This window comes from Labrus bergylta, chromosome 16 (assembly GCF_963930695.1).
Source record: "Labrus bergylta chromosome 16, fLabBer1.1, whole genome shotgun sequence".
Classification (NCBI taxonomy): domain Eukaryota; kingdom Metazoa; phylum Chordata; class Actinopteri; order Labriformes; family Labridae; genus Labrus; species Labrus bergylta.
The window spans coordinates 59,652-80,000 of record NC_089210.1 but is presented as its reverse complement, the minus strand read 5'-3'; the positions used below and the strand labels follow the sequence as shown (position 1 = coordinate 80,000).

At 46.5% G+C, this 20,349-nt stretch overlaps 1 protein-coding gene across 1 annotated transcript; it reads right to left on the bottom strand.

Annotated features, from left to right (window-relative positions):
* Positions 1-1,255: 1,255 nt before the first annotated feature.
* On the bottom strand, positions 1,256-18,443 carry top3a (DNA topoisomerase III alpha). Its single transcript, XM_020625710.3, has 20 exons — positions 17,964-18,443; positions 12,619-12,678; positions 12,255-12,328; positions 12,106-12,181; positions 11,907-12,015; positions 10,963-11,106; positions 10,712-10,882; positions 10,519-10,619; positions 8,318-8,392; positions 7,787-7,869; positions 6,035-6,245; positions 5,724-5,909; positions 5,497-5,626; positions 4,386-4,499; positions 4,046-4,211; positions 3,825-3,971; positions 3,599-3,721; positions 2,518-3,212; positions 2,232-2,404; positions 1,256-1,930 (listed from the first exon to the last, which is right to left on the bottom strand). The coding sequence occupies exons 1-19, from the start codon at positions 18,174-18,176 to the stop codon at positions 2,250-2,252; spliced, it is 3,033 nt and encodes a 1,010-aa protein (XP_020481366.1). The 5' UTR covers positions 18,177-18,443; the 3' UTR covers positions 1,256-1,930; positions 2,232-2,249.
* Positions 18,444-20,349: the final 1,906 nt, after the last annotated feature.

The window sequence follows — 20,349 nt, the reverse complement described above, 5'->3', positions numbered from 1 at the left end:
TAAGGGGAGCGAACAGGAGTACAGGCAGCTCATCGAGTGAGCTCAATGCCAGCAAGACAAAGGAGATGGTGATTGACTTCCCAGACTGCACTGAGGAACATCCAGGGCTCGGACATACCTGGGTGTTCACCTCAACAACAAACTGGACCGGTCTCACAACACACACATCCTGTACAAGAAGGGCCAAAAGGTGACTACACCTGCTGAGGAGACTGAGGTCCTTTGGAGTGTGCAGGACTCCGATACAGACTTCTTATGACACTGTGATGACGTCTGCACGGGTCTGTCCTGGACTGGACTCTGGACTCTGAAGAGGAGCATCATGGACAACCCCTCTCACCCCCTGCATGACACCGTAGGAGGGTCTGAGCAGCTCCTTCAGCACCAGACTCAGACACCCACCCTGAAAGAAAGAAAGAGCGCCCCCCGCAGGTCGTTCCTCCCACCTGCAGTCAGACTGACTAACAGCGTCATCACACACATGCTGTGTGTTTCAGAATAACCAAAGTGGATTTAGTATATTTTAATGTTTAATTAATTAATGTAAATATTGTTTGTTGTTTTTTTGTTTTTTTAGCTTTTAACAACGTGTACCTCAATGGGGATGAATAAAGTTTTATCATATTTACAATCACTACTGTTCACCATCCTTCCATCAGGCACTGGTCTGCCCTTCCATCAGGCACTGGTCTGCCCTCCCATCAGGAACTGGTCTGCCCTCCCATCAGGAACTGGTCTGCTCTCCCATCAGACACTGGTCTGCCCTCCCATCAGGAACTGGTCTGCTCTCCCATCAGACACTGGTCTGCCCTCCCATCAGGAACTGGTCTGCTCTCCCATCAGACACTGGTCTGCCCTCCCATCAGCAACTGGTCTGCCCTCCAACATGGCGTCTTTTAGTCGATCCTCGGGATGAAGCGGCTGCATTAGAACCTAATGTCATGTTCATTAACGTAAAAACAGGAGAAAGGTGAGAGGATATTTAGCCTGTGTGTGTGTGTGCGTGCGTGCGTGCGTGAGTGCGTGCGCATGTGTCTGCACTCACTCGCTCGCCGGACTGACAGGAAAAAGGCAGAGGGAAGTCAGACATGCAGCTCGCCACGTGTAAAAATGCCACGTGTGAAATCAGAAAAGGTTCAAAGATTTATCGTCTGAGTCAAAACGAACGTGAAACGGAAATAACACAAAGAGGAAGTGAAACGAGAGCTGAACGCAGTTTCATATTTTTATTCACAGAAGAAGAGACGAGTTGAAATCCTTTAAAATGCTTTGAGTTTATTCAGTAACCACGAAGAAGACACAGATAAAAAAACACATCAAACAATCAGCTGAAGAGTTTGTGATCTCACAGCGTGACTCCGCCTCCTCCTGACCACGATGAATACACTATATCTCCATGACAACGCTCAAATGTTGTAACATGAGGGTCCATTAAAGGTCAGAGGTCGCTCAGGTCAACCTTCCTGTTAAAAGGTCAGAGGTCGCTCAGGTGACAGATTCTTGTGTCTGTTTGAAGCTGATGCTCACAGTGATGGAAAGTTCAACGATGTGACGTTTCTCCTCTACTCTGACCATCACACAGCAACGCAGGCGCCTCATTGGTCAACCCAGCTGTCCATCATGGTGTCATACTCCTCTTTTAAAATAACTGATTCAAACTAAACTTGTCAGAAAAAAGAGATGAATGAAACCCAAAATGACGTGAGATTATCATGATGTGTCCCATCTGTTAACATGGAGGACTATGAGCTGTACCGCAGCCGGTCAGCAGGGGGAGCTCCAAACAGGTGGTGATGAGGCCTGAACACAGAGGGTTAAATCTTAGTTTGAGCTCCGCCAGCTCTCCGACGTTATTTCTATGTAAAACCGTTCTCAGAATTGCAGTGACTGTTTCCTGTTTCCTGTGACGTAAAAACACATCAGTTGTCACCTGAAAGAGAAAGGACGTGAATTAAAAACCAGGGGGAAGGCAGACCCTAAAGACCACCTGTATGTACCTCATGACACACCTGTATGTACCTCCTCATGTTACACCTGTATGTACCTCCTGTCACTCCTGTATGTACCTCATGTTACACCTGTATGTACCTCCATGTTACACCTGTATGTACCTCCATGTTACACCTGTATGTAACTCCTCATGTTACACCTGTATGTACCTCATGTTACACCTGTATGTACCTCCTGATGTCACACCTGTATGTACCTCCTCATGTCACACCTGTATGTACCTCATGTCACAGCAGCCGTCACCTCTGAGGACAGGTGACTCGGGTGTGGCCCGGCATGCTGCAGATTCCACAGGTACGAGCTTTCTTAGCAGCTGGAGGTTTGTTAGCAGAGTTATCTGCCGTTATCTTCCTCGCCTTCTTCTCTCTGTCTCCATGAAATCCTCCGAGTCCTCCTGAAACAGAGAGCAGAGGACAGGCTCAATGCTGTGAGGTCAGAGGTCACTGACAGAAACAAATATAAGAAGATGGTTGTGTTGTTGTGGTGTTTGATCTGTGTGTGTCTCACCTGGCAGCGGCATGTTCTCGTCAGCCCACAGGAAGAACCCACACTGTTGTTCTCGAGGTTTGTTGCAGGTGTGAAACGTTCGTCCTTTATTCGGTCCGTCTTTCTGCACCGTCTTGGTCACCGCCGCCTCGTTACAGTTACACATTGTCTGACCTGCTTCCTCCCCCTCCTCCCCCCTGCCGCCTCCTCCTGCAGGACTGTTCCTGAACCCCAGAGAGGGCCTTGGAGGCTGTGGTGTCTGCAGAGGAGGCCCTCTGCTCTGTTGTGCCCCCTGCTGGCTTGGCTGGTCCGCCCACAGGAAGAAGCTGCAGCTGTTGGCGCTGCACTTGTAGAACTTGCGGCCGTGGTTTGGACCCTCTTTACGCACGGTGAGGAGGAGAGCGGTCTGCCCACAGTTACACATGATGACATCACTGCTGGTGTCCGTGCCCACGCTGCCCCCTGGTGGAAGCCTCTGCTGCAGGGTCCAGGAGGGGACAGGAGGGAGGGAGGGTCGAGGGTTTGACGTCCTGGGTGGTTTTGGTCTGGGGGGCCTTGGAGCAGGGGGAAAGTGGTCCTCTGCCCCGCCCCCCCCTCCTCTGAGGTATTTCAGGTCCAGAACTTCTCTGAGCGTCTCGTCACAGCCTCCGATGCAGCCCACAAACTCCAGCGGCATGATGGGAGGGAGGCTGCCTCTGCGAAACTTGAACTTCAACCTGAAAACAGAAAAACACACTAAGAAGAGGAAGGTTAAACCAGCACCTGCTCAGGTGAGATACAGGTAAAAAACAAACAGGAAGTGCTCATGTTGACTAACTGAAAGTCAATCCTGAGAAAAACAGAACACCTGAGGTCAGTGTGTGTGTCTGTGTGTGTGTGTGTGTCAGTGTGTGAATTGCTGTGAACAACGGTTGTTCCATTAACAGATGCTTGGGTGCAGCACTTTAGCTCGATGCTTGTGGCCTATACTTGGACCGACACATGCTTTAGGGGTTAAAACCCACCTGGAAAAAACAAGAATTTACATGTAAAGTTTCTTATGGAGCTGAAGAGAGAGAGGGAGAGAAAGAGAGCAAGGGAGAGAGAGAGAGGTTAGCCTTACATGTGAATGGGGCGTGGCTGACAGCTCTGACACACGCCATCGTCTCTGCTGACCTCTAGGACGGAGTCAGGAAACCACACGGCTGATTTACACGCAGGGTAACCAACGCAGGTCAGGAATTTACTACACTCACACACACACACACACACACACACACACACAAATGACTTGTTAGTTCTCAGCTGAGTGAAAGACACAGGATGAGTGTCTTTGTTTCGTGTCTCACCTGTTCCCCTCCCTCTTCTTCTTCAGCACCATGTCCCGCCCACACTGAGGACACTTTCTGACTGGCTGAGGGATCTCCAGCTCCTGCTGTTCTGCCTCAGGGATCACCTGAGCTGCTCCCAGATACGGCTCCAGAGCATCATCCAACCTGACACAGAAGTGACCCTGACATGATCTGGCTCATGAAAGTACAGATGAAACATTTCACACGTGGTCACTCACTTCTTTGCTTTCCTCGCCGACTCCATGAAAACGGTTTTATATTTCAGGATGTAATGTTGAAGCACGCTCAGTTTGTCCTTCCTGCCCTCAGAAACCAGCTTCAGATCCGCCTCCAACTCAGCTCGCAGGTTTGGTTTAGACATCTCATAACCCATTGAGTTATACCCTACACACACACACACAAACACAGCAAGATCCCTAACCTCCTCACCAACTTTGACTTCTTTCAAAAGTTCTTAATGTTTCTGTGACGTGTGTTCAGGAGTCTCTGACTTCATATGAAGCTGTGTGTGTGTGTGTGAGTGTGAGTGTGAGTGTGAGTGTGTGTGTGTGTGTGTACCCTCCACCAGTCCCATGCCAAGCTCTCCTGGTAGAAACCTCTGATCAGCGGTCAGACCGACGTACATCCGACTCTTTATTGTCTCAATGTGGTCTGCATGTGTCGCATCTGTGCCTGTAAAAATACACACACACAGACACACAACTACACTTTTACACCTCATTCACAAGTTTTGTTTGATGTTGCTTTGTTTGCTTAGATTACTTTGTAATAGTTATTTGTGTGATTGAGTTTCATTGACTGACTTGATGTTGCTTTGTTAAATAAATTCAGTTATAATTTAAGAGAGCAGTTGTTTGTGATTACTGGTGTATTTGCATTGTGATATAAGCTGGGTGTGAGGGCTTTGTGTACGGATTTCATGCCTTCAATTTATTAAATACAGTTATTAATTATAAATAATATTAGTAAGTAATAATTAGTTTTGGGCGGCAGTAGCTCAGTCTGGAGGGACTTGGGTTGGGAACCGGAAGGTCGCCTGTTCAAGTCCCGGTGCGGACCAAATATGGAAGTTGATCTGGTAGCTGGAGAGGTGCCAGATCGCTTCCTGAGCACTGTCGAGGTACCCTTGGAGGCACCAAACCCCCTCCCCACCACTAGCTCAGGAGCGCCTGCCAGGGGCCGCTCCGTCACTCTGACATCTCTCCATTAGTGCATGTCCATGTGTGTATATTTCAGCCTGTGTGTGTTGCATGACTTACAGAGTGTAAAAACAGAATTTCCTCTTGCGGGATCAATAAAGTCAATCTTAATCTTAATTAAGCAACTAGTTTGAGACTGATTTTAGTGATATTTTGGTTATTTTCCCCTGAGTCAATTAAACATAGTTTAATAACACTGTTATTTATATTAATAAATAATGAAATATAATTATTAATAATATAACCAAATTTGGCTAGATAAAACCCCAACAAATGGTGCCCCGTGTGAGGCATTCAATAAAAACCAGTTTTATTGCACTGTTAATGCACAGTAATCAGAATTTTTAATCCTAAAAGAGATTTTTCTTGAGGAAAAAGATGAGTTTTGAAGTTTAAGGTGTGCAAGGTATGTGCACCCTTGGATGAAGAAACAGAAAGAGAGAGGGAGAGGAAGGTGTATGTGTGTGTACCGATGCCGTGTTTCTCCATCAGTGAGATGAGGTCGGCTTCAGTCAGCAGCTGAGGAGGACTCGTCTGACCGTCCAACATCTCGATCGAAGACGGCTGAAACTGAGAGCCCTGCTCATACACCGGGATCAACTACACACACACACCACACACACACGCACACACGTTATTAAAACCCCTGAGCAGAAAGTCGATCTCACTGAGTCCTCCGAGCTCTTCCAACACTCACCTTGGTGCTCCACCTGTCGTACGGGTAAACATCCAGGTAGTTCCTCTCAATGATCATGAGTCCTGAGGTGGAGAACTTCTCCTGAGCGATGTCAATGTCTACGACCGTCTCCTGCCCCAAAGCATCCTGGGAAACACAGGCCAGGAAGTGTCTGACGATGAACTCGTACAGACGACCTTCGTTTCCCTGAAAACCAAGAAAAAAACATGACATCACTTTTGATCTGGTTTGTCTCCACGAGTTGAAAATACAGGAACCTGATCACCTGTTCAGGTGAGTCACATATTAAGCTCCGCCTCCTCCACGCCTACCTGCAGAGAGCTGCTGTACTTGGTGGGGTGAATGGGGGGATGGGCCTGGTCAGATTTCTTGCCCTGTCGGGGGTTTGGACCTTCTAGCTGATCGAGGACACGTTGAGCAAACGTCCCCCATGCCAGACTGTGAGTCTGCTGCTCCACTAGGGGGCGCAGCGGCAGGTTAGGGGGGAACATATTGGTCTCTGTGCGGGGGTAGCTGATGAACCTGAAGAAGAACCACACAGGTTTATAACCTTTCACACGCTCTGTTTCAGACGTCCTCCTGTTGGCTTTCACCTGCAGCCTGGGTCAGGGTGAAGTCCTGAAGCCGTTAAGAGTCTGGAACTTTCAGAGTGAGAGAGTGGGCTCAGTTCTCTAATGTTGTGTTTGTGTTGTAGTGACACTCTTAGACCCCCCTCCTCCGGCACACGCTTACACCCCCCCCTCCTCCTGCACACGTTTACACCCCCCCCTCCTCCTGCACACGCTTAGACCCCCCCTCTCCTCCTGCACACGCTTAGACCCCCCTCCTCCTGCACACGCTTAGACCCCCCTCCTCCTGCACACGCTTACACCCCCCTCCTCCTGCACACGCTTACACCCCCCCTCCTCCTGCACACGCTTAGACCCCTCTCCTCCTGCACACGCTTAGATCCCCCCTCCTCCTGCACACGCTTAGACCCCCCCCTCCTCCTGCACACGCTTAGACCCCTCTCCTCCTGCACACGCTTACACCCCCCCTCTCCTCCTGCAGACGCTTAGACCCCTCTCCTCCTGCACACGCGTACACTCCCCTCTCCTCCTGCACACGCGTACACTCCCCTCCCCTCCTGCACAGGCTTACACCCCCCCTCTCCTCCTGCACAGGCTTACACCCCCCCTCTCCTCCTGCACACGCTTACACCCCCCCTCTCCTCCTGCACACGCTTAGACCCCTCTCCTCCTGCACACGCTTACACCCCCCCTCTCCTCCTGCACACGCTTAGACCCACCCCCCCTCTTCTCCTGCACACGCTTACACCCCCCTCCTCCTGCACACGCTTACACCCCCCCCTCCTCCTGCACACGCTTAGACCCCCCCTCCTCCTGCACACGCTTAGACCCCCCCTCCTCCTGCACACGCTTAGACCCCCCCTCCTCCTGCACACGCTTAGACCCCCCCTCTCCTCCTGCACACGCGTACACCCCCCCTCTCCTCCTGCACACGCTTACACCCCCCCTCTCCTCCTGCACACGCTTACACCCCCTATCTCCTCCTGCACACGCTTATACTCCCCCTCTCCTCCTGCACACGCTTACACCCACCCCCCCTCTCCTCCTGCACACGCTTACACCCACCCCCCCTCCTCCTGCACACGCTTACACCCACCCCCCCCTCCTCCTGCACACGCTTACACCCCCCCTCTCCTCCTGCACATGCTTACACCCCCCCTCTCCTCCTGCACACGCTTACACCCCCCCTCCTCCTGCACACGCTTACACCCCCCTCTCCTCCTGCACACGCTTACACCACCCCTCCTCCTGCACACGCTTAGACCCCCCCCTCCTCCTGCACACGCTTAGACCCCCTCTCCTCCTGCACACGCTGAGACCCCTCCTCTCCTCCTGCACACGCTTAGACCCCCCCCCCCCCCCCCTCCTCCTGCACACGCTTACACCCCCTCTCCTCCTGCACACGCTTAGACCCCCCTGTCCGGGTGGCGAGCAGGGCAGCGCCACCATCAGTGAGACTGAGCACGTGTTAGGACAAAGACGACACACACTCACCCCTGCGTGTAGAGTTTTTCTGCTATTTTCATCGTTTCTTTAGCGTTTATTCTTAACTTCCGAGAGGCGAGTTTCTCCAACTCCTGTAAACAGAAGAGAGACGTTTACACACACACACCAGTGTTTCCCCTATGTTTACAGCGTTGGGGGGATGGGGACAAGCCGACATGACGACACAAACACTTGATGGAATCTTGGTGTTCACGTGTTACTTTTAATGTTGACTTAAATTTTAAATTACTTCTTTTCCCTGATTTCCGACTCTATTCACTATCTTACCTCTACAATAAAGGCACAAAAAGCCCAAAAATAAATTTGTAAAAAATATAATATATATATATTTTTTTTACACACACACACACACACACACACACACACACACACACACACACACACACACACACACACACACACACACACACACACACACACACACACACACACACACACACACACACACACACACACACACACACACACACACACACACACACACACACACACACACACACACACACACACACACCTTACCACCGTGTCCAGAGGTACAGGTCTCCACTTGCTCTTCGGTTTGCTGGTTACCGAGGTGACGGTTGCCATGGGATCCTGCACAGAAAAGACGTTCACATGTGTGTTTTTCTACACGTGACATTTATTCCTTTTTTTATCCAACAACATACACATGAGCACACAGGGTTCTGTTCAACATGAGTTTGGTTCTGATCCAGGTTTCTGTCTGTTCAACGTGAGTCTGGTTCTGATCCAGGTTTCTGTCTGTTTCACATGAGTCTGGTTCTGATCCAGGTTTCTGTCTGTTCATCATGAGTCTGGTTCTGATCCAGGTTTCTGTCTGTTTCACATGAGTCTGGTTCTGATCCAGGTTTCTGTCTGTTCAACGTGAGTCTGGTTCTGATCCAGGTTTCTGTCTGTTTCACATGAGTCTGGTTCTGATCCAGGTTTCTGTCTGTTCATCATGAGTCTGGTTCTGATCCAGGTTTCTGTCTGTTTCACATGAGTCTGGTTCTGATCCAGGTTTCTGTCTGTTTCACATGAGTCTGGTTCTGATCCAGGTTTCTGTCTGTTCAACGTGAGTCTGGTTCTGATCCAGGTTTCTGTCTGTTTCACATGAGTCTGGTTCTGATCCAGGTTTCTGTCTGTTCAACGTGAGTCTGGTTCTGATCCAGGTTTCTGTCTGTTTCACATGAGTCTGGTTCTGATCCAGGTTTCTGTCTGTTCAACGTGAGTCTGGTTCTGATCCAGGTTTCTGCCTGTTCAACATGAGTCTGGTTCTGATCCAGGTTTCTGTCCGTTCTAGGTGAGTCTGGTTCTGTTCCAGGTTTCTGTCCGTTCTACGTGAGTCTGGTTCTGATCCAGGTTTCTGTCCGTTCTACATGAGTCTGGTTCTGATCCAGGTTTCTGTCTGTTCTACATGAGTCTGGTTCTGATCCAGGTTTCTGTCCGTTCTACATGTGTCTGGTTCTGATCCAGGTTTTTGTCTGTTCTACATGAGTCTGGTTCTGATCCAGGTTTCTGTCCGTTCTACATGAGTCTGGTTCTGATCCAGGTTTCTGTCTGTTTTACATGAGTCTGGTTCTGACCCAGGTTTCTGTCTGTTCATCATGAGTCTGGTTCTGATCCAGGTTTCTGTCTGTTCAACGTGAGTCTGGTTCTGATCCAGGTTTCTGTCTGTTTCACATGAGTCTGGTTCTGATCCAGGTTTCTGTCTGTTCATCATGAGTCTGGTTCTGATCCAGGTTTCTGTCTGTTTCACATGAGTCTGGTTCTGATCCAGGTTTCTGTCTGTTCAACATGAGTCTGGTTCTGATCCAGGTTTCTGTCTGTTTCACATGAGTCTGGTTCTGATCCAGGTTTCTGTCTGTTCAACATGAGTCTGGTTCTGATCCAGGTTTCTGTCTGTTCATCATGAGTCTGGTTCTGATCCAGGTTTCTGTCTGTTTTACATGAGTCTGGTTCTGATCCAGGTTTCTGTCTGTTTTACATGAGTCTGGTTCTGATCCAGGTTTCTGTCTGGTTCTGGCACGAAAGTGAACGTCTGGTGGCCGGGCTTTCATCCATGGGGCCCAGTCGGGCTCAGCCCGAAACAACCACATGGAGCCGCCGCCCTGTAGGCTCACCACCCGCAGGGAGAGGCATGGGGGACGGGTGGCAGGTGGAGGCGGACCGGCTTAATCTCGGGGCCTTGTTCACGAGTGAGGGTAGGATGGAGCGTGAGATCGACAGACGGATTGGGGCGGCGTCAGCAGTAATGCAGGCGTTGTGCTGGACCGTTGTGGCGAAGAGAGGGCGGAGCCTGAAGGCAACGCTCTTGATTTATCGGTCGATCGACGTTCCAACCCTCACCTGTGGTCATGAGCTCAGGGGTAGTGACGGAAAGAATAACATCGCGGATACAAGCGGCCGACATGAGTTTATTCTGAAGGGTGGCTAGACTCAGAGTTAGAGAGAGGGGGAGGAGCTTAGACATTCAGGGGGAGGAGGTCGGAGTAGAGCCGCCGCTCCTCCGCATCGAGAGGATCCAGTTGAGGTGGTTTAAGCGTCTGTTAAGGAGGAGACCCAGAACACACTGGAGGAATTATATGTCCCGTCTAGCCTGGGAACGCCTCAGAATCCCCCAGGAGGAGGAGCTAGGAGAGGGACGGCTGACTTACTGCGCCTGCTACCACCGCCACCCGACTTCGGATAAGAGGAAGAAAATGGAGGGATGAGTTTACCTCCATGCAGATCTGGTAGAGCACGAGGCACGCTGTGTGATGGAACAGACGGTTTCTCTTCCAGGTAAACTCCACCACGTCCTCCTCCACCTCATGGATCACTGACACACAAACAGACACATTTCAACCTTTGTTGGATTTGTGTGTTTTTGATCACAGGTGAGTTTGTACCTGATCACAGGTGAGTTTGTACCTTTGATCTTGTAGAAAGTTTCAGGTAGAAACGCCTGGATGGCTTTGAATCGCTCCACCACGAAACCCAGCGTGGGAAACTGACAGCTGCCGTATGAGATCAGCTGATTGGACAGAGATTCTGGAAAGATCTTCTGCAGACGAAGCGTCTGGAATCGAGTGAAAGACGCACCTGTACAGGTGAGAAGACGTGATCAGCCACCAGCGTTGTAATCAAAGTGTATTGATCATTTTTAAAAAGCGCCTCCTCACCTATCCGAAGGTCGAGCTCCTGGCGAACATCAACCGCATCGCTGACGTTCACGTCGGGCTCCGTCAGACTCTCACAGGCTCGACGAATCGACTGCTGAGTGATCTCAGAAAACTTTGCCCGAAAGACGCGAAGGTTCGGCTTCACTGGAAAGATTCAGAGCACAGAAACGTTTACAGACTGCAGCAGGTTAGCCTAGCTTAGCATTAAGACAATCACACAGACTGAACCCTCGTGGTCATTCTTTGAGTCCGCCTCAGTATTCTGAACTTTTCAGCATGGATACTAACTTCCTGGTTTTGTCCAGTATGGTTTGGTTGTATTTTAATTCCCACAATGCAGTGCAAAGTTAAACGTAAAACGTCACTTCACGTGTGCCTCCAAATCAAAACAAACGAGGACGGGTTAAATAAATCAGTTTTTAATTTAGAGTCCGAATGAAATCTAACAAATGTCTGAATTATTATAAAACCTTTCCCCCTCTATTTAAATAATGATTCTTTATTGATTTATTTTATATTCTGTATATTTCTGTCTTTCTTCTTTCCTTTATGTTCTGGATGTTATTTAGTTATTTAATCTTTTACTTGATTTACTTTGTGATATTGTTTTTGTTTACCTGACTGAATATGAGCATTACTCTTCTTGAATAAAGATAAACAAAAAACAACGGTTTCAAGGTATGAATCAGACGAAGTAGGAACAAATATCTGTTTAGTGAGCAGCAGGTCCTAACAGGAAACAGTAAACAGCAGATAGACTGACTGGAGACACTTTGCACCCTGAACACAACGATCAAAGATAAAAGATGTGTTACTCTGACACCTAGTGTTTAGAATGAGTACTGCAGATAGCCTCTTATGTCGTGCACCTCGTGTACAGAGGCTATAGTGCTTGTCCCAGCGATTGTGGGTTCAAATCCGAGCCCGGCCCTTGCGGGCATTACCTGCTCTGCAGACGTTGATGACTTCAAAGCCGATGTTTTCTCCCTCTCTGTCACAGTCGGTCCAGATGACTAAAGCCTGACACTGCCTCACTTCTTTCTCCAGAGTACGCTGAACACAAACAACAGAAAGAAGTCGTTAGGCATTTCAATCTGATAACCACTTTGATAGTCGGTCATCATATTCAGTGAAGAAGCATACCTTGATTTGAATCATGTTCTCTGGACAGTATTTCTCCACCTCGGCATCAAACAGCAGCACAGGGTTACAGCTGTGCCTTAAGAGAGAGACGCTGCTGTGAGATGCTGAACAACCATGAAATAAAAAAGAGAAATCTGACTCTTACTGACCATTTCTGAAACTGTGCTTTGAACTCCAGGCCCAGTAAATGTCCAGAGACCGACGTCATGGTTATGGTCACGTCCTGCAGAGAGATAGAGAATGATCAGAGACACAGACACAGACACACACACACACACACACACACACACACACACACACACACACACACACACACACACACACACACACACACACACACACACACACACACACACACACACACACACACACACACACACACACACACACACACACACACACACACACACACACACACACACACACACACACACACACACACACACACACACACACACACACACACACACACACACACACACACACACACACACACAGTCTACACTTTCTTACCTGACCAAGGAGATGATACTCATACTCATAGATTTTATTAAACTTGGACATCCCTTCTCTCTGAAATGAAAAAAAGACAGTCAGTAAGAAAAACAGTGGAAATAAACTGTTCATTAGTTTATGAATATTATTATTATATATTAGTTTGGGTATATTTAATGTACCCCCCCTCAGCCTGGGCCGGATCGTAGCGGTCCTGAACTCTGTTTGTGTTTCACTCTGTGTTTTGTGTTTGAATGTTGTTTGGTGTAAATGATCTGTGTTGACAGTAACAGTGTACAGGTATATAGTTAGTAAAGTGAGGGTGTTATATTGATGTGGTAAAGCTGTAGTTAAGGTATCTCGGGTTAGTTAAGGTATCTCGGGTTAGTTAAGGTATCTTGGGTGTAGTTAAGGTATCTTGGGTGTAGTTAAGGTATCTCGGGTTAGTTAAAGTATCTTGGGTGTAGTTAAGGTATCTCGGGTTAGTTAAAGTATCTTGGGTGTAGTTAAGGTATCTTGGGTGTAGTTAAGGTATCTTGGGTGTAGTTAAGGTATCTCGGGTTAGTTAAAGTATCTTGGGTGTAGTTAAGGTATCTCGGGTTAGTTAAAGTATCTTGGGTGTAGTTAAGGTATCTTGGGTGTAGTTAAGGTATCTCGGGTTAGTTAAAGTATCTTGGGTGTAGTTAAGGTATCTCGGGTTAGTTAAGGTATCTTGGGTGTAGTTAAGGTATCTCGGGTTAGTTAAAGTATCTTGGGTGTAGTTAAGATATCTCGGGTTAGTTAAGGTATCTCGGGTTAGAAAAAGTATCTTGGGTGTAGTTAAGGTATCTTGGGTTAGTTAAGGTATCTCGGGTTAGTTAAGGTATCTTGGGTGTAGTTAAGGTATCTCGGGTTAGTTAAAGTATCTTGGGTGTAGTTAAGATATCTCGGGTTAGTTAAGGTATCTCGGGTTAGTTAAAGTATCTTGGTTGTAGTTAAGATATCTTGGGTGTAGTTAAGATATCTTGGGTGTAGTTAAGGTATCTCGGGTTAGTTAAAGTATCTCGGGTGTAGTTAAGGTATCTCGGGTTAGTTAAAGTATCTTGGGTGTAGTTAAGGTATCTCGGGTGTAGTTAAGGTATCTCGGGTGTAGTTAAGGTATCTCGGGTTAGTTAAGGTATCTCGGGTTAGTTAAGGTATCTTGGGTTAGTTAAGGTATCTCGGGTTAGTTAAGGTATCTCGGGTGTAGTTAAGGTATCTCGGGTGTAGTTAAGGTATCTCGGGTTAGTTAAAGTATCTTGGGTGTAGTTAAGATATCTCGGGTTAGTTAAGGTATCTCGGGTTAGTTAAAGTATCTTGGTTGTAGTTAAGATATCTTGGGTGTAGTTAAGATATCTTGGGTGTAGTTAAGGTATCTCGGGTTAGTTAAAGTATCTCGGGTGTAGTTAAGGTATCTCGGGTTAGTTAAAGTATCTTGGGTGTAGTTAAGGTATCTCGGGTGTAGTTAAGGTATCTCGGGTGTAGTTAAGGTATCTCGGGTTAGTTAAGGTATCTCGGGTTAGTTAAGGTATCTTGGGTTAGTTAAGGTATCTCGGGTTAGTTAAGGTATCTCGGGTGTAGTTAAGGTATCTCGGGTGTAGTTAAGGTATCTCGGGTTAGTTAAAGTATCTTGGGTGTAGTTAAGATATCTCGGGTTAGTTAAGGTATCTCGGGTTAGTTAAAGTATCTTGGGTGTAGTTAAGGTATCTTGGGTGTAGTTAAGGTATCTCGGGTTAGTTAAGATATCTCGGGTTAGTTAAAGTAACTTGGGTTAGTTAAAGTAACTTGGGTTAGTTAAAGTAACTCGGGTTAGTTAAGGTATCTCAGGTTAGTTAAGGTATCTCGGGTTAGTTAAGGTATCTCGGGTTAGTTAAAGTATCTCGGGTTAGTTAAGGTATCTCGGGTTAGTTAAAGTAACTCGGGTTAGTTAAGGTATCTCGGGTTAGTTAAGGTATCTCGGGTTAGTTAAAGTAACTGGGGTTAGTTAAAGTAACTGGGGTTAGTTAAAGTATCTCGGGTTAGTTAAAGTATCTCGGGTTAGTTAAGGTATCTGGGGTTAGTTAAAGTATCTCGGGTTAGTTAAGGTATCTCGGGTTAGTTAAGGTATCTCGGGTTAGTTAAAGTATCTCGGGTTAGTTAAGGTATCTCGGGTTAGTTAAGGTATCTCGGGTTAGTTAAGGTATCTGGGTTAGTTAAAGTATCTCGGGTTAGTTAAGGTATCTCGGGTTAGTTAAAGTATCTTGGGTTAGTTAAAGTATCTCGGGTTAGTTAAGGTATCTCGGGTTAGTTAAAGTATCTCGGGTTAGATAAGGTATCTGGGGTTAGTTTACAGTTATAGTTTGATAAAGTGAGAGTTAGTTAAAGGTGTAGTTAAAGTATCTCGGGTTAGTTAAGGTATCTCGGGTTAGTTAAGGTATCTCGGGTTAGTTAAAGTATCTCGGGTTAGTTAAGGTATCTGGGGTTAGTTAAAGTATCTCGGGTTAGTTAAAGTATCTTGGGTGTAGTTAAGGTATCTGGGGTTAGTTAAAGTATCTCGGGTTAGTTAAAGTATCTTGGGTGTAGTTAAGGTATCTTGGGTGTAGTTAAGGTATCTGGGGTTAGTTAAGGTATCTCGGGTTAGTTAAGGTATCTCGGGTTAGTTAAAGTATCTTGGGTGTAGTTAAGGTATCTGGGGTTAGTTAAGGTATCTCGGGTTAGTTAAGGTATCTCGGGTTAGTTAAGGTATCTCGGGTTAGTTAAAGTATCTTGGGTGTAGTTAAGGTATCTCGGGTTAGTTAAAGTATCTTGGGTGTAGTTAAGGTATCAGGGGTTAGTTAAGGTATCTCGGGTTAGTTAAGGTATCTCGGGTTAGTTAAAGTATCTCGGGTGTAGTTAAGGTATCTGGGGTTAGTTAAGGTATCTCGGGTTAGTTAAGGTATCTCGGGTTAGTTAAAGTATCTTGGGTGTAGTTAAGGTATCTGGGGTTAGTTAAGGTATCTCGGGTTAGTTAAAGTATCTCGGGTTAGTTAAGGTATCTCGGGTTAGTTAAGGTATCTCGGGTTAGTTAAAGTATCTCGGGTTAGTTAAGGTATCTCGGGTTAGTTAAAGTATCTCGGGTGTAGTTAAGGTATCTGGGGTTAGTTAAGGTATCTCGGGTTAGTTAAGGTATCTCGGGTTAGTTAAAGTATCTCGGGTTAGTTAAGGTATCTGGGGTTAGTTAAGGTATCTCGGGTTAGTTAAAGTATCTCGGGTTAGTTAAGGTATCTGGGGTTAGTTAAGGTATCTCGGGTTAGTTAAAGTATCTGGGGTTAGTTAAGGTATCTCGGGTTAGTTAAAGTATCTGGGGTTAGTTAAGGTATCTGGGGTTAGTTAAAGTATCTCGGGTTAGTTAAGGTATCTGGGGTTAGTTAAGGTATCTGGGGTTAGTTAAGGTATCTGGGGTTAGTTAAGGTATCTGGGGTTAGTTAAAGTATCTTGGGTTAGTTAAGGTATCTGGGGTTAGTTAAGGTATCTTGGGTTAGTTAAGGTATCTGGGGTTAGTTAAGGTATCTCGGGTTAGTTAAAGTATCTGGGGTTAGTTAAAGTATCTGGGGTTAGTTAAGGTATCTGGGGTTAGTTAAGGTATCTTGGGTTAGTTAAGGTATCTCGGGTTAGTTAAGGTATCTGGGGTTAGTTAAAGTATCTCGGGTTAGTTAAGGTATCTCGGGTTAGTTAAAGTATCTCGGGTTAGTTAAGGTATCTGGGGTTAGTTAAGGTATCTGGGGTTAGTTAAAGTATCTCGGGTTAGTTAAGGTATCTGGGGTTAGTTAAGGTATCTGGGGTTAGTTAAGGTATCTGGGGTTAGTTAAGGTATCTGGGGTTAGTTAAAGTATCTCGGGTTAGTTAAGGTATCTGGGGTTAGTTAAGGTATCTTGGGTTAGTTAAGGTATCTGGGGTTAGTTAAGGTATCTCGGGTTAGTTAAAGTATCTGGGGTTAGTTAAAGTATCTGGGGTTAGTTAAGGTATCTGGGGTTAGTTAAGGTATCTTGGGTTAGTTAAAGTATCTGGGGTTAGTTAAGGTATCTCGAGTTAGTTAAAGTATCTGGGGTTAGTTAAAGTATCTGGGGTTAGTTAAGGTATCTGGGGTTAGTTAAGGTATCTTGGGTTAGTTAAGGTATCTCGGGTTAGTTAAGGTATCTGGGGTTAGTTAAAGTATCTCGGGTTAGTTAAGGTATCTCGGGTTAGTTAAAGTATCTCGGGTGTAGTTAAGGTATCTGGGGTTAGTTAAGGTATCTCGGGTTAGTTAAGGTATCTCGGGTTAGTTAAAGTATCTGGGGTTAGTTAAGGTATCTGGGGTTAGTTAAGGTATCTCGGGTTAGTTAAGGTATCTGGGGTTAGTTAAGGTATCTGGGGTTAGTTAAGGTATCTTGGGTTAGTTAAGGTATCTGGGGTTAGTTAAGGTATCTTGGGTTAGTTAAGGTATCTGGGGTTAGTTAAGGTATCTCGGGTTAGTTAAGGTATCTCGGGTTAGTTAAAGTATCTCGGGTTAGTTAAGGTATCTCGGGTTAGTTAAAGTATCTCGGGTTAGTTAAAGTATCTCGGGTTAGTTAAAGTATCTCGGGTTAGTTAAGGTATCTCGGGTTAGTTAAAGTATCTGGGGTTAGTTAAGGTATCTGGGGTTAGTTAAGGTATCTGGGGTTAGTTAAAGTATCTCGGGTTAGTTAAGGTATCTGGGGTTAGTTAAGGTATCTGGGGTTAGTTAAGGTATCTGGGGTTAGTTAAGGTATCTCGGGTTAGTTAAGGTATCTGGGGTTAGTTAAGGTATCTCGGGTTAGTTAAGGTATCTCGGGTTAGTTAAAGTATCTCGGGTTAGTTAAGGTATCTCGGGTTAGTTAAAGTATCTCGGGTTAGTTAAAGTATCTCGGGTTAGTTAAAGTATCTCGGGTTAGTTAAGGTATCTCGGGTTAGTTAAAGTATCTGGGGTTAGTTAAGGTATCTGGGGTTAGTTAAGGTATCTGGGGTTAGTTAAAGTATCTCGGGTTAGTTAAGGTATCTGGGGTTAGTTAAGGTATCTGGGGTTAGTTAAGGTATCTGGGGTTAGTTAAGGTATCTCGGGTTAGTTAAGGTATCTGGGGTTAGTTAAGGTATCTCGGGTTAGTTAAGGTATCTCGGGTTAGTTAAAGTATCTCGGGTTAGTTAAGGTATCTCGGGTTAGTTAAAGTATCTCGGGTTAGTTAAAGTATCTCGGGTTAGTTAAAGTATCTCGGGTTAGTTAAGGTATCTCGGGTTAGTTAAGGTATCTGGGGTTAGTTAAGGTATCTGGGGTTAGTTTACAGTTATAGTTTGATAAAGTGAGAGTTAGTTAAAGGTGTAGTTAAGGTAACTACCCTCCTGGCCCTCCCCCCGGACAGGATCTCGGAGATGCTCTTAGCAGCATCGTTCTTCTCGGCCACACACAGAACTTTCCGGATCTGAACCCGGTTCCGGTTCATGTCGGCCGGCCGAGCTGAGTCCAAACACCCGCTGAAAACCCTCCGTAGGACGGATGGCTGCTGTAGTCCAGATCTAAGCAAAGACCTCCAGAGGAGGTGCTGTAACATACCTGTCCGCTCCTCTCACCTGACGCAGACTCTGCGGTGTTAGCATGGTAACTAACCTAGCTAACAGAAGCCATGACTCCAAACACAGAAACAAAAAGAGCTAAAAAGAGTTCACCTGCTCTCTGACGTCACTCCTAAACAATAAAACCGAGTAATGAAAACAACAATGACGATAATCTGTAAAAAACCTGCAGAATAAAAACTTTTAAAGAGCAGAAACAGTGACAGGCTAACTGTTTACAAACTCCGCGCCCGCCTGTCAAACACTGCCGGAAATACTGCCGTAAAGAAGGACGTAAAACTGACGTAAAGTCTTTGCACCACCAAAGCGTTTATTTTGAAACGAATTCATTGCAAAGTGAAAATATTAAACTTGATTTAGTCTGTATATAAAAACATGGATCTACTGTTGTTTATCTCATTATATACATTTTAATGAGGACCGTGACGTCACATTAGGGAACATTAGAAACCCAACAGTAAAGAAGTTTTGGAGACTTTATTTCTGACTTCATTCATAAGAAAAAAAAAAGTTTATTTTATTTGGGTAGAATGTTTGTTAGAGCAGTAAACATAAAACCACTTGTGTGTAGGGTTAGCACACACACTGAGGACACACACACACAAGTGTGTGTCCTCAGTGTGTGTGCTCAGTGTGTGTGCTCAGTGTGTGTCCTCAGTGTGTGTCCTCAGTGTGTGTCCTCAGTGTGTGTCCTCAGTGTGTGTGCTCAGTGTGTGTGCTCAGTGTGTGTGCTCAGTGTGTGTGCTCAGTGTGTGTGCTCAGTGTGTGTCCTCAGTGTGTGTGCTCAGTGTGTGTCCTCAGTGTGTGTGCTCAGTGTGTGTGCTCAGTGTGTGTGCTCAGTGTGTGTCCTAAGTGTGTGTCCTCAGTGTGTGTCCTCAGTGTGTGTGCTCAGTGTGTGTCCTCAGTGTGTGTCCTAAGTGTGTGTCCTAAGTGTGTGTCCTCAGTGTGTGTCCTCAGTGTGTGTTCTAAGTGTGTGTCCTCAGTGTGTGTCCTCAGTGTGTGTGCTCAGTGTGTGTCCTCAGTGTGTGTCCTAAGTGTGTGTCCTAAGTGTGTGTCCTCAGTGTGTGTCCTCAGTGTGTGTGCTCAGTGTGTGTCCTCAGTGTGTGTCCTCAGTGTGTGTCCTAAGTGTGTGTCCTCAGTGTGTGTCCTCAGTGTGTGTGCTCAGTGTGTGTCCTAAGTGTGTGTCCTCAGTGTGTGTCCTCAGTGTGTGTGCTCAGTGTGTGTCCTCAGTGTGTGTCCTAAGTGTGTGTCCTAAGTGTGTGTCCTCAGTGTGTGTCCTCAGTGTGTGTTCTAAGTGTGTGTCCTCAGTGTGTGTCCTCAGTGTGTGTGCTCAGTGTGTGTCCTCAGTGTGTCCTAAGTGTGTGTCCTCAGTGTGTGTCCTCAGCGTGTCCTCAGTCCTGTATTTTCTTCCTCACAAATTACAGTTAAGTTATATTTGTTGTTTTTATTTAATTTAAAGAGGACATATCATCCCCTCCTCCACCTTTTCAAACAGTCCTCCTCCTCCACCTTTTCAAACAGTCCTCCTCCTCCACCTTTTCAAACAGTCCTCCTCCACCACCTTTTCAAACAGTCCTCCTCCACCTTTTCAAACAGTCCTCCTCCACCTTTTCAAACAGTCCTCCTCCACCACCTTTTCAAACAGTCCTCCTCCACCACCTTTTCAAACAGTCCTCCTCCACCTTTTCAAACAGTCCTCCTCCACCTTTTCAAACAGTCCCCTCCTCCACCTTTTCAAACAGCCCTCCTCCTCCACCTTTTCAAACAGTCCCCTCCTCCACCTTTTCAAACAGTCCCCTCCTCCACCTTTTCAAACAGCCCTCCTCCTCCACCTTTTCAAACAGTCCCCTCCTCCACCTTTTCAAACAGTCCTCTCCTCCACCTTTTTAAACAGTCCCCACCTTTTCAAACAGTCCCCTCCTCCACCTTTTCAAACAGTCCCCTCCTCCACCTTTTCAAACAGTCCTCCTCCACCTTTTCAAACAGCCCTCCTCCACCTTTTCAAACAGTCCCCTCCTCCACCTTTTCAAACAGTCCCCTCCTCCATCTTTTCAAACAGTCCTCCTCCACCACCTTTTCAAACAGTCCTCTCCTCCACCTTTTCAAACAGTCCCCTCCTCCACCTTTTCAAACAGTCCCCTCCTCCACCTT